Source organism: Fusarium solani (genome assembly GCF_023522795.1).
Source record: "Fusarium solani strain SB1 chromosome Unknown bctg00000005, whole genome shotgun sequence".
NCBI classification, from domain to species: Eukaryota; Fungi; Ascomycota; class Sordariomycetes; order Hypocreales; family Nectriaceae; genus Fusarium; species Fusarium solani.
This window is the reverse complement of record NW_027072153.1, coordinates 1432106-1445294: the sequence shown is the minus strand read 5'-3', so window position 1 is coordinate 1445294 and position 13189 is coordinate 1432106. Positions and strand designations below refer to the sequence as shown.

The window sequence follows — 13189 nt, the reverse complement described above, 5'->3', positions numbered from 1 at the left end:
GGTGCGGAATCAGAGCGCACTCTTCCATGCAGAGCATGTGCCTGACTAGGGTTCATGATAACAGTCTAACAACCACTGGCTTGCTTCTCGCAGAAGGCTAACGTCAGGAGTCAAAAACCCGACTGGATGAAAACCCGAGGGGCTTCAACCAGCATGGATGGTGGCGATGAATCAAGACTTGTCATCACTAACGGGGACATCGAGTTCTCTTGGTATTCCTCATTTGTCTCGTTAGTGCTCGGTTTGTCAGGATCAGGGCCCGGCTATCTCCCTTCGAGGTCGCATTTGATTGTCGAGGCTGGAGCCAGGGTCACCGGTTCCTGGCTAGGCGTTTCCTCAACAGGTGAGGAGGCATGGAGCCTCAGGCTACGAAGACTACCGACAACACAGGCCTCAGGATGGTAGGCGCCGGTCTCATGTGGGGATGGAAGGGCCGCCCTGATAGCCGTCCGTTCCAGCGTCACATTGGCCTGGAGGTGGCTGCATACTGCAAGCTGCAGGTGAGCGAGGTCTAGAAGTGGCTGAAGCGCCGCCCAAGCAGCATTCCAACCCACCTTTGGGTCCTCCTATCACGGGAGAAAGGAGAGTGTGAGGAGTTGACCTGTTAGATGCTGGCTGACCGTGGCTAGACCTTGACATTATCACATTTCTGGCTCCCCTTTTACGACTGACGATTACGCAGCCGACGTTGAACCGTTTCCAGGCCTAAAACAAGGGACGGTCTAAGAAGAGACGGCGTCTGACAACGCTCACCAATGGATTCTAGCGCGAGAAGTGGTCCCGACGCGTTACTCATGTTCAACTTCAGTTGATGCTGGAGATGAGTTGAACTCGAGTCCACGTCATGTCCAAGACTTGACATGGCTCAGGGTCCAGGATCAAGGTGCTGCCAGAAGCGAGAGTGGCTTTTGTCAACAAGAGCAAATAAGCTTTGGCGCTGCATATACCGATACATTGCAAGGATGAGATTGTGTCAGTTGCGTCCTTTTTAGAGACATGCCCTGCAAAGGTCTCTCCTATATGTCTGCGATTCCTTGCCATTGGCGACAGACCAAGCATCAGGATCGTCACGCAATGCAACACAAACGACGCCGTCTGCGGGGCCTCGCCAAAACACCACAGACAATATTGCTCCATCCTACCCTTGCAGGACCCGTCAGTGCCGTCGCGGGATTCCTACCCGCGGGTGGAGTCGCGATATTCTCATCATTTCCAGGTCCCAAGCGGCTCTCGTCTGGATTCTAAACTGAAGAGGGTTCAGTCCCACATCTAGATGTTTGATAAGAACCCAACTGGCCACAGCGTACACTCAAATAGGTATCGCATCATCCCTCGCCTAATCCAGTTTGTTCAGCCTAAGCGCGTTAGCCAGGGGGCCGGCACACTAACGGTAGTGTCAACGGCGAGTTGAGGGCTCCGTCTCAAGGGACGCTACCAGGGACGGTAGCTCGGGTTCCGTCCGCCGGAGTGTTTGGAACCCCTGTCTCATCCGGGCTATCGTTCCTGGCTGGAGAAACATACTTGACACTATATCGCGCTGGCACTCTGGGGTGTCGCACTCTGTCGTCGTATCGGAGGACGGATGCATGGTGCTGGAAGCCCACGCATTCAGGGCAGGGCATGCATAGCACTGCTATGGGATGAGCTAACAATTGGGGGTCTCTCTTTCCCCTCTCTTTTTAAAGATTGATCTGGTCCTTGCTGAGGCTGATGTGACCCTGAGTTCTTTTCCTACCTCTTCGAAGGATTTCGCCTTGACCCGAGCGATCAGCAATGGAGACTCTTGATTTTGTTGTGATAGGCGCCGGTAAGCACGACAACTACTCAATCCCAAGTCAGTCTATGAACCGTCAGCTAATTCGTCTCCAGGCTGGGCCGGTTTGGCCTCGGCGAAGACTCGCCATCAACTGCATCCTGAGGAATCGCTTGCGGTCCTCGACTCAAATGCCACAATTGGTGGCACTTGGTCGAAGCAGCGTCTCTATCCTGGTCTCAAGAGCAACAACATGCTCGGGACTTACGAGTATCCTGACTTTCCCATGGACTCGGAAACGTTTGGGGTTCTGCCAGGCCAGCACATCCCCGGTAACGTGATCCATGAGTATCTCACCAAGTACGCCCAGAACTTTGACATCTTTGACAAGATCCGGTTCGAGCACAAGGTCGAGTCAGCCGAGCATCAGGAAGATGGCGGCTGGATCTTGACGGTACGAGATGTCAAGGCTAGTCGAAACGTTCAGCTGTTTGCCAAGAAGCTGGTTGTCGCTTCGGGTCTCACATCGCAGGCTTTTCTGCCACATTTTGAAGGCGAAGAGAAGTTTGGCGCTCCCATTTTCCACGGCAAGGACTTTGTTAATCACGCGGATACGCTTCAGACTGCCAAGTCTGTGACGGTGTTTGGTGGTACAAAGACGGCATGGGATCTCGTGTATCAGTACGCCACCAAGGGGGTTGAGGTGAACTGGGTCATCCGCGGTAAGTATTAGCAACACCAAGTTGATATCGGTACAACAACTAACAGGTTTAGAATCTGGTCATGGCCCCGTCTGGATGGCTCCTCCATATGTGACGCCTCTCAAGAAGTGGCTTGAGAAGCTCGCCCACACTCGCATGCTGACATGGTTCAGCCCATGTAGCTGGGGCGCCGCAGACGGCTATACCAAAACTCGCAACTTCTACCACGGCAGCTATGTCGGACGCGGCATCGTCAACAAGTTCTGGGACATCCTGGCGGGCGATGTCATGACGCTGAACCAGTACGATGCGCACCCGGAGACGGCCAAGCTCAAGCCCTGGAGCCAGGCCATGTTTGTGGCGTCGAGCTTGTCCATCCTCAACTACGAAACTCCCTTCTTCGACCTGGTCAAGGACGGCAAGGTCAAGGTGCACATTGCAGACATCACCAGCCTATCAGAGCGGACAGTGCACCTATCGGACGGTACGGCGCTGCAGTCAGATGTTCTGTGCTGCTCAACAGGTTGGAAGCACGTTCCGCCTATCAAGTTCCTCCCTGAGGGCATATCAGAGGAGCTCGGCATCCCTCATACTCCTTCTCCCGAGTCATTCCCTCCCAAGTCGCTCGTAGACCAGATTGACAAGGAGATTATGGAGCAGTTCCCCCGTCTCAAGGACCAGCCTGTGCAAAACGCCAAGTACGAACCGCTACTAAAGAACAAGGGCGTCTCTAGCAACGATGCTATTACCCCTGAGACGTCTCTGACACCGTACACGCTATACCACTTCATCGCGCCTCCGTCATCCCGCTTCCTCGCCACACGAGATGTCGCCTTTACCGGTATCTTGATGAACTTTACCGTGTCCATGATTGCGCACGCACAGTCCCTCTGGATCAACGCCTACTTTGACGACAAGATCCCATCCCTGCCTCGTGAGCCGACACCTGATGCTCTCACCAAGTTCCAGCACGAGGCAGTGCTACACAGCCGATTTTGCAAGTGGCGATATCCGGCTGGTTACGGACACAAGTTCCCAGACTTTGTTTTTGACGCAGTGCCGTACTTGGACCTGTTGTTGGGTGATATGGAACTCCCCATCTACCGCAAGAATGGCATGGCGGCAGAGGCAACAGACCCGTATGGTCCAGAGGACTATCGGACATTGGTGGATGAGTGGGAGGAGAAGCAGGCTAAGACAGAGGCTTGAGCTGAGGTGAAGATGTAATATCCGAGTGGCTATCGGAATGTCGTACGAGATACCTAGGGGCCGACGAATACGTCTAACCCTTTTCTATTATTCAGATGCAGTTACTGCAGTCGTTAACGGGGTTTCGAATATCCAGCCATTGCTCGTGATGATCTCTCCAGTGACCTATCAACCTGTTGGGATGCATGGTTCTTTTTCGGTGTAGGAACACCACACGCCATGATGCCTACTAACCCATGTATAACAGTTATTTAAATATCAACACAAAATATAATCCAGCATAGTCAAATTCCCATACCCTCTGCAAATCCCATATTCTGCCTGACACCTTTTAGGCAGCCGCCAGGCCTTGAACTCCAGAGTGGACCCTTAGCGCTCCAACTTGCAGGGTTAGCCAGACTCATATAAGTCGTCTTACTCTCAACGCCAATATCCTTTCTCACCTCAAATCACATTCTCATTTACCGTCTAAACTCTTTACTCTTCACCATGACTCAAGACGTTGAAATGACAACCGCTTCTAAGCGCCAGACGCGGAGTTCAACTCGTCGTCAGCAACTCACACCACCAACCACCATTACAAACTCGGAACATGTACCAGACACTTCCTCTGACAAGCCGCCCATTGAGTGGCTCTCTTCAGTTCTTACGCACTCTACCCGTGTTCTACGCAACCAGCGTGATCCTGTCATGGTCAAGCGCACTTGGCTCTCATCACACACCGTGCCTCTCCCTCAGGGGACATCGACTTATCCCCTTAACCCCGTGGACGCAACCTTTATCTTTGCCCAAGAACAAGCCGGCACTGCTGTCTGTGTATCACCCGATGGTGTTCTCCTGACATGTTCACACTGCGTCGCCGAGTCCGCCTCAGAACTCACCCAAAACCCCATCCACATGCTCCTCTCCTCCAAAGGTGCCATAGTATCCGCTCGGGTAATGGCCTGGGATCCAACACGAGACCTCGCCCTCCTCATGATCACAGAAGCCGAACTCCCCCACAGACCCTTCCCCTACGTGCACCTCGCCGCGGCCTCTCCAAAGGCGCACACCCGGCTCATCTGCGTGGGCCACCCAGGCTCAGAGGATCTCGAAGCGGAGCGTCGCGGCGTGCCAACAGAGTACGACACACTGGTCCTCAGCGAGGGCAAGTTCCACGGTCTAGCCGCGGGCCAGGATCCGCAGAATAACAGTGACATGGGCGCTCTGAAGCACTCGTGCTGGACATACTGGGGTCACAGCGGCGCGGGACTGTTTGACCGGAGGACGGGGGCGTTGGTGGGACTTCACTCGAGTTGGGATGAGGATACTGGTATGAGGAGGGGGGTTCCATTTGAAGCTGTCTCGGCCTTTCTGGAGGAGTTTGATGGGAGGGGAGGTCAAGGTATGGGTGAAGGATGGAAGTGGTTTGTGAGGGAGGAGAGTTGAGGGAACAGGTGTACAATAATATGTTGCCGAGAGTATGTACGATTAGACAGACATGAACGAATAGACAATGAAGGACATGAACACCTGTATCAACCTCGTCATCAGATAATGGCTCTGTATCTACGTAGACATGAGTCTGTGTGCTTCCAGTTCAACAACACTAACAGCAACAACAGCAGCATCCAACTTGTGAACCGCCAACTCCAAATAGTCAACATGCCTGCCTGCCTATGCCTTCCTCCATGCACCCTTTCCATCCACAATCCATGCCATCAAATGCCAGGGCTCTCCCGTATCTGCTTCTGCAATGCTCGTCCAAACATACATACAATTCCCTAAAAAAATTCCAACACTTTTCCCCCCTTCTCCTCTCTCGATTAACAGCTCCCTCCCCCCTGCTGGTGATGAATTAAGTTACATATCCCCCCCATGATAAAAGAGGCGCCGACGTGCGTTGGCCGCCATTTGTTGTTGCTGCAGAACGACCGTCAAAAAACCCCTGCCGACTTTTCAAACGCCGTAACCCGCAATGTCCCGATGATGAGCTGGTGAATACAGTACATGCTGTAGGTGGATGGACGGGATGGGACTTGTTTTGGTGCTTCCCTCACCCCGTTTCCCCGTCCTTCTCCACTGAGCAACGGGGACATGCTCTCTGAGAAACCCCTCGAGATCCCTTGAACCATCGAGGTAGAGAGACCTTGTGGGGAAGCCATCAAGCCCCGGTGCTCGTATACGACTTCTACCCCTGTCGTCGAGTCCGCCAGAAACTCGGTCCTGTTGGGACCTGAACCTCAACCTCTTCCATGTCAACCCTGCTCTTCAAACAAAACCTCCTCTTTTAATTGCCGAACCATGTCCAAGATGCACTTCAGCTCATGCCAAATCAGGTTGGCCAGAATGGCTTCTACCGCCCTGCCCCATAAATAGTCTGTCGTTTGTGTTTCAGGTTCGGCAACTCAGCTCAGCTCAGCCCAGCCCAGATGGATGCTGACCCCACTGAAACAAACATCGTCAAACCCGACGTCATGCACAACGACGGCTCCAGCTGGGCCAGTCCGCCGAGTCTTGCTTGGCCGGTCTGTCCCACTCCCAGCCCAGCCCAGCCCAGCCCAGCCCAGCCCAGCCCAGCCCAGCCAAACATAGACGCATGCCCCAGCACCAGGCCAGGCGCAGACAGCCTTGTCGTTGTAGCTTGGCTCGTGTCGCCCCTGCAGCCCTGACGTGCAGCTTGCCTGTCTGCAACGGACCTCAGAGAGAGACTTGGTTTCGGTAGCCGCCTGCCCCGCCTGACACCACCATCCTCGACGTCGCAGAAGTCCTCAGAGCATGACCCAACAGTTCGCAGGTCGACAGTTTAGATAATGCCCCCTGGGGGGTCGTACCCTGTTGCTGCCCCTCTTGAAGCGTTGCCCAAGCCTGCACTTCCTGGTTCTCCGTCCACCGGCGCCGTTGTCGTCTTCCGTAGCATAAACATGGGTTTCTTGCCTTCCTTATCCAGCTGTTTGAATAGGATCAAGGGTTTCTCCTCCAGTCCAAGGCAGCGTTCCTGATCTCCATAGACAATGTATAGAGCATACTGGTCCCAAGGAGCATTGATCTGATATTTCTTGAGCGCTGCCGGAAGAACTTTGTAGCACGGATCTTCCATGCTAACGCGGAACGACTTGAATATCTCGACCGAGGCGTTGCTTTGGCTGGGCGTGTCGGGTACCGGGGTTTCTCGTCGTCGGGGAGCTCCTTGAGGAGCCTTATCGCGGGATGTATACACAGCATTGGCATGGCCGTCATCGTTAAAGGTGGTTCGTGTCGAGGGTGTCGGGGCGTCTCCTCGGTAGGATCGAGACCCAAGAGTAGTGCCGGACATGTGGTTCTGGGGAGACGTCGGAGATGGCATGTTGGGTGAGGGATAGGAAGGGGACGATGCGCTCTGACCTCCTCCGTTCATAGCTGCAAGGTGTGAAGACGATAGGACGGCCCGCTCCGCGGCGTTTGCAGGATCCAATGTCGTCTCGGCTATTGACCTCTCGTGCGTAGGCTGGGTGGGCGACGAATTCTTGGGCGTTGCCCCGATCATGATCTTGCGGGTCGAGTATTGTCGCTTGACGGCACTTCCCGGTTGACTCGGGCCTGGGGGTGGTGTCGGCGCCGGGGGTGAGAGGGTCGCCTCATAGCCGTAGGCCGCCTGGTTGTTGCCGCTCAGGTTGGGAAGTGGTTGCTGGGCATCCTTGACCAGGCGCAAGGCGGGGAGCATATCCTCCCGCAGCCGCCTGAAGTCCTCGGTGATTCGTCGCAGGTCCTGCTCGAGGAGAATCATGCGTTCATCGCGCAGCCGGAACTGTTCGACTAGGTGTTTGATGTCCTTGAGTGTCGCAGTTGCATATTGCGCTTCGGCGTCGGCAGCTACAGGGATTCCCGGTCAGGATCACGTCAGTCCACTCGAGAGGGGGAGGAGGTAACGTACACAGGGGTAGGTAGTGGTCGCTCTCAATGGGCACGTCTTGAGCCTTTTTCACGTCGTAGACGCTCTTGAGGATGGTCAGGCGATGACCTACACTGGCAATACCCATGCTCTTGAGGTCGTCATGCTGTAGCGCAACAAGGGCCTCGCCAACAATCTCGTTTTCTACACATAAAGTGTCAGCTGCTGTTGTGTCCTTTTCAATGTCCGCAGGGCCTCGAGCCGAATAAGTGGCATTGACCATGCTTCGTGGGGAACGCACCTATAAAGCGATCGGCATACTGCTGGAGGCCAATTGTGCCGATGAAATCAGCACACTCATCCACGGTCCACTCGGTGATGATGGTCTCTGGGAGGCGGTCGGCGCTGCTGCGGTGGCCGTAAGTGGTGGGAGTGTGCTCAGCCGATGTAGAGAGCTCCGAATCTATGGGCGAGGCCTCGGAGTTGGTGATGGGGGAGTGGTCGCCCATGCTTCGCTCGTACTCGTCGTCGGCGTCGGACTCGGCGTAAGCTGTGCCACCGTCGAAGCTCATCATCTTGACGACCAAGGGGGAGCAGGCGGCAGTATCAGAGGTGGAGGCTTAGGTCGGGCGGCGATGGTGGTGGTGATGCCGCAAACGGCAGACAGGACCGCTGGGTCGGGCACCGTCGGATCGATAGGCAGTAGGGGAGGCTGGTGAGCGTCGGCCGGCGGGTTGTCTGTAATCTCGCGAGCCTCTCATCCAGGCCGTGACCGTGACCGAGGGCAGGACAGAACAGAGGAGAGAAAATCCGGGGCAGGACCAGATGGAGGGGAAGATGTCGGTCGTGGGCAGCGGGCGCGGCTCGAGGACGATTGGACGTGAGAGAAGCAAATCGAACGGCGACAACGGCGAATGGGCTGAGGAAACCTAGGGACGCCGGCGACTAAAAAAGGCGTCAAGGCGGTAAAGTCGAGTCGAGTCGAGCCAGCCCCAACAGAAGGAAACAGACCCAGGCCAGCAAGAGAAAATAAAAAGAAGACGACACCCGGTAAGGAGAAGGACAAGGAGGAGAAGAGTGCAGTGCAGCCGCTGGTGATGATGCGGGTGTTGTCCAAGGTCGTGGTCTTGGTCTTGGTCTTGGTCGTCGGGAAGCGCTTGGGGTGGGAGAGAAGAGGAGGTCCTACCCAAGTTGGGAAAGCCTCGATGGCTGGCCAATGGGGGCGAGGCACCTCTGGCAGGTACACTGTACATGTGGACAAGGCACTCCGGAGGGCCATCCCCGCTGTCTGTCCAAGTACACCGTTACCTGAGTCGTGGCTTAGCTGTCGCCCGGTGGAGATGGCGGCCGGCCTTGGGGGGACCCAGCGGGGACTGAGGGCGACTGATCCTCCACTGAGAGCCCGCGTCGACTCCACTGACAGCAACCCCCCTGCGCCGCCATCCACTGGATACGGGCCCCCGGCCGCCGCGCTGCAGCCAGTCTGCTGCACCTGCTGTACCTGCTGTACCTATAGCTGCCCGGGCAGCTGTGGATAATACGACATCTCACCATCCATCACCAGCCCAACCAGTTGACTTGGACCCTTGGACGGGATGCCACAGCATGGTGATGGGCCTGGGGTTGTCGAAGAGTATGTATTTTTGGCGAGCTGCGGCTCTAGTTCGACTGCACGTCGCTCAAGACTACGCGGTTACCAACCATTCACCTCCATCACACAAAAGTTGACAGCATCAATGACATGATCTTGTTCACCGAGATCTACATACCAGGGGCACACTCTATATGTCGAGGCCTCATATGAGAGCAATCTCTTCACCGAGAGCCATGGCCTTATCTGCCTGAGTAAGCCGAATCTTACTACACGAGAAGAGAGTGCCATCCAGTGGATGAACCGAAATATCAACTCATCTCAAGCCTACATATTAACAAGAAAGATATAGTGTATCAAAGAGTCCTTCCTCATCTGGTCCATGCAAACTATATATCTCTTCGGCGTTAATTAATAGCAAACATGTGAAAAGAGAATCTTAATTTTAAACAAGTCCATATCGCGAATTGGAGACTTGATAGACGAGATTAAGATCCTGCCACCACTTACGGAATCGCCGCCGACATGCTCCGCATACTCTCTCTCTTCTCTCCAGAAAGGGGGCAAAACACATAAAACTGAGATGGAAGAATTGTGAAGTAAGAGTAGAGGTTGCTAGGCCAACATTCTTGTCAGTAGATACGGGTCTACAGCGGGGAAGACAGCTCGTTATGCCTCTTCGACATGGGTTTCGGTCATGGCACGCTCGGATTGCCCAAAAGAACTCAAGTTCTGAGCACGTTCAACATGACCAGACGGTATTCCAGCCGCCAGTCTCCACGAGACCCAAGTACCATGTTCTGTGAGCTAATCTGTGGAGCACAAGAAGCCGGACTGCCCGTTCACTCGCAGCCAGACGTGCCCGGATACTCTCGGCTGGTGTTGACAACGTGACACATATTCGAAATCATTACTTCACCGCAGGCCTCATGTTATTTCATAGTTCTGTTTATTCAATTACTGGAGCCAAGGTTATGTTGGTCCAGCACTATATACTTCGTCGACCCAACAATTATTCTATATGCCAGACACGGTGGCTTCCAACTCCTCCAACGGTCGTTAATGGAGCACTGCTCATGGTTTCCTATTCCCAAAATTCCATCCTTCCGCCTTCCCTTGCTCGCCGTCAACTCCGCCAGCCTCGTTCCAAACAAACGCGCTCCCTCATGAGAGGCTGGTTGTAAAAAGTGCGACAGCCATAGGACTGATCGCAGAGAGAAGAAGTAAAAGGCCATTAGACATCGTGCAACATCGCGTTCCTTAACAGGAAGGGGTTCTTCTATGTGGTTGCGCCGAACACTACCCACACGGATTTCCGAGTACATGGGTGATTATAAAACGAAGGTATCAAACGCCAGAAACAAATTTGATTAAAGGGCGGGCCATGCTTAGCGCAGAGCAACCTTGGTATCCTCCACACCGTGCTGAATGACGTCGTCCAGCTTCCAGCGAGGGGCGTTGAGGGGGATTCGGTTCTCCCTCCTCCATTCCCGCTCGTCCTCGGGAGAGACGCCTTCGGGGAGAGGCTCCAGTCCACCAGCAACACCGGTCGAGAACTTGATCTGCAGGATGTCGCCAACCTCGTCGCAAGCCGCCAGGAGACGGTCCAGATCCTCCTTGTTGTGGGCGGCAGAAACACAGAATCGAGCGCGAGAGCTGATGAGTGGAGTCGCAGGATATCCGACAACGACAACCGAGATCTTGCGTCGAAGCATCTCGTGGCTAAAGGCGGGAAGCTTGGCAGGGTGGTAGAGCATGACAGGGATGATGGGAGAATCATCGTGGCCATAGACGATGAGACCAAGACGCTTGAGTCCGAGGCGCAGGTACCGGGAGTTGAAAGCGATACGCTGAAGGCGCTCCTCACCTTGACCAGGGCAGAGCTCACCAGTGATGAGCTTGAGCGAAGCCAGAATCTGCATGAGGACACAAGGAGCGGGGGTCTCGCCGAATTGAGTAGCCGCGTTGGTGCTCTTGAGCTTGTCAATGATGTGCTTATCAGCTGCCACATAACCGCCGTTGGCGCCAAAGGACTTGGTCAGGGTTCCCATGAGAATATCCACTTCAGAGGGGTCAATGCCAAAGTAGTCACACACACCGCGTCCACGGGGTCCAAGAGCGCCAACCGAGTGGGCCTCGTCGACGAACAGATAGAACTTGTACTTGTTCTTGAGAGCAAGAATGCCAGGAAGATCGCACATGGTACCCTCCATAGAGTAGAGACCCTCGACAACGACCAGGATCTTCTTCCAGGGGCGGTGAGTACGGGGCTGGCCCTGAGAAATAGCCTCACGGACAACACGCTCAAGGTCTGCCATATCATTGTGCTTGAAAGACTGGATCATGGCACCAGAAAGACGGGCACCGATACGGATAGAGGCGTGGTTAAGTTCGTCCGAGATGATCAGGGAACCCTTGGAGACGAGGGCGGGGAAAGAGCTGGCGTTTGTGACGTAACCCATTGAGAAGACCATAGCAGCAGGCTTGCCAACGAACTCGGCGACTTCACGCTCGACCTCGAGAGCAAGATCAGATGTACCAGCAGCGCCGCGGGGGCTGCAGAAGCTGATACCATATCGCTTGACACACTCCTCAACGGCGTCGGCGCAGGGACCCTCGGATTGAGCGAAACCAAGGTAGTTGTAGGAGCTCATGTTGAGAGTCTCAGTGTAAGTGCCAGTGTACTGGTATGTGCGGTTGAAGTCGTCGGACTTGCGGTCCATAAGGGTGATGAAGCGTCCGGGAACACCAGTGGTAGGGCGAGCGAAGCAGTCATCCAGACGCATCTTCAGACGTCGGACGTAAAAGTTATCAAAGTCGTCGTTGAGCGCGGCATAGCCATTGGAGGCCTTGAGAGCACGGTAGTGCTTGGGGTTGCCAAAACGCTTGCCGAAGAAATCACGGATGTGACCAAGGAGAATCAGGATGAGGTAGCTGATGTAGGTGGTGAGAATGAAGTAGTAGGGAGGCTCATCCTCAACAGGGGCTTCGAGAGGCTCTCCGTGGGACATGCTCGTGTATCGATGGTTGGGGTGAAGGAGAGGACCGAACTGAGCGTCGGCACGCTTCTGGCGCTCGATCTCCTCGGCCGTTTGGGGCTGAAAGAGAGTCGTGGTCGAGGCATCGATGCTGTTGGGGTCACCGGGGCTGGCGGTAGAGAGAGAAATGGTGGGCAGACCGGGAGAAGACGAGATGCCAGTGGCATTGGCCTGCTGCTGCTGAGCAGCGGCCAACGCCTGCTGGGCGCCAGTCGACTTGGGGCTGGAAGAAAAGAAGTTGGTGATGCGGTTGCCCTTGGAGGTGGAAGGGCGCCTCTCGCCCGGCTTGACGGGTTGAGACATGGAGGATGAAGATGAGAAAATGTTCAGCCGACGGGGCATCTCTCCTGGCAAAAGTCGCGTTGGGTGCGGGTTGGTCGTATCGTATCGGTGAAGAGACGTGATTAGATTGCGAAAACGCAGACCGAGAAGCGACACCCAAACTTAGTTAGGGCAAATGATTGAGAGTCTGCCGCGGAGGAGAGTGTCAGCACACGTGTGAATGTTAAAAATCGAGTCGACACGGTGATTGTCTGTGACGCATGCTTCGATAGGAGCTTCGACAGGCTAGTTGCTTGGAAAGGGGCTGAGGAAGTGGGAAAGAAGCGATGATTGAGGATGCTGAGAGCTATGCAATGCAGAGCGCGATAAAGCCGTGCAGTAAGCAAGCAATCGAGGCAGAGGCGTCTGTGTGTGTACGGGAAGAAGATGGTGATGCTGAAGAAGGAAGCTTGAGCAACGACAAGTTTAAACTCGAGTTTGAGTTGTTCAGGCGGTGCAGCCAACGAGTACAGAGAGAGGTACGTCGTCCCAGGGGCGCAGGAGGTGGCGTCGAATCAAACTGGGAAAGTGCTGATCCGCCCGCTGCAAATTGGCTGTGGGCACCGTCGCCAATTTAAGCGGAGCCACCCATAAACACCAAGGAAGCGACGGCAACAAACGATCCAATCGAAGCCAGTTGATGCCAGGAATTGGGATTGAAGAATGAATTTGAAACCAAGGACGAAATCACACAAAGAACAGGGAATAGCAACTTACTTAGTCACC

The 13189-nt window shown here is 54.7% G+C and overlaps 4 protein-coding genes across 4 annotated transcripts; 2 read left to right on the top strand and 2 right to left on the bottom strand.

The window, feature by feature from the left end:
- Nucleotides 1–1773: 1773 nt before the first annotated feature.
- Nucleotides 1774–3663, top strand: MRS44_008874 (uncharacterized protein; the record flags this gene model as incomplete). The annotated part of the gene is made up of 3 exons (XM_046269719.2): nt 1774–1807; nt 1870–2475; nt 2528–3663. The coding sequence occupies 3 exons, from the start codon at nt 1774–1776 to the stop codon at nt 3661–3663; spliced, it is 1776 nt and encodes a 591-aa protein (XP_046132329.2).
- A 489-nt stretch (nt 3664–4152) lies between these two features.
- Nucleotides 4153–5091, top strand: MRS44_008873 (uncharacterized protein; the record flags this gene model as incomplete). Its single annotated transcript, XM_046269718.2, has 1 exon — nt 4153–5091. The coding sequence occupies one exon, from the start codon at nt 4153–4155 to the stop codon at nt 5089–5091; it is 939 nt and encodes a 312-aa protein (XP_046132328.2).
- A 1357-nt stretch (nt 5092–6448) lies between these two features.
- MRS44_008872 (uncharacterized protein) lies at nt 6449–8088 on the bottom strand (the record flags this gene model as incomplete). Its single annotated transcript, XM_046269717.2, has 3 exons — nt 6449–7494; nt 7556–7717; nt 7815–8088. 3 exons carry the CDS (start codon nt 8086–8088, stop codon nt 6449–6451), a joined length of 1482 nt encoding a protein of 493 aa, XP_046132327.1.
- A 2404-nt stretch (nt 8089–10492) lies between these two features.
- On the bottom strand, nt 10493–12445 carry MRS44_008871 (uncharacterized protein; the record flags this gene model as incomplete). Its single annotated transcript, XM_046278570.2, has 1 exon — nt 10493–12445. The coding sequence occupies one exon, from the start codon at nt 12443–12445 to the stop codon at nt 10493–10495; it is 1953 nt and encodes a 650-aa protein (XP_046132325.1).
- Nucleotides 12446–13189: the final 744 nt, after the last annotated feature.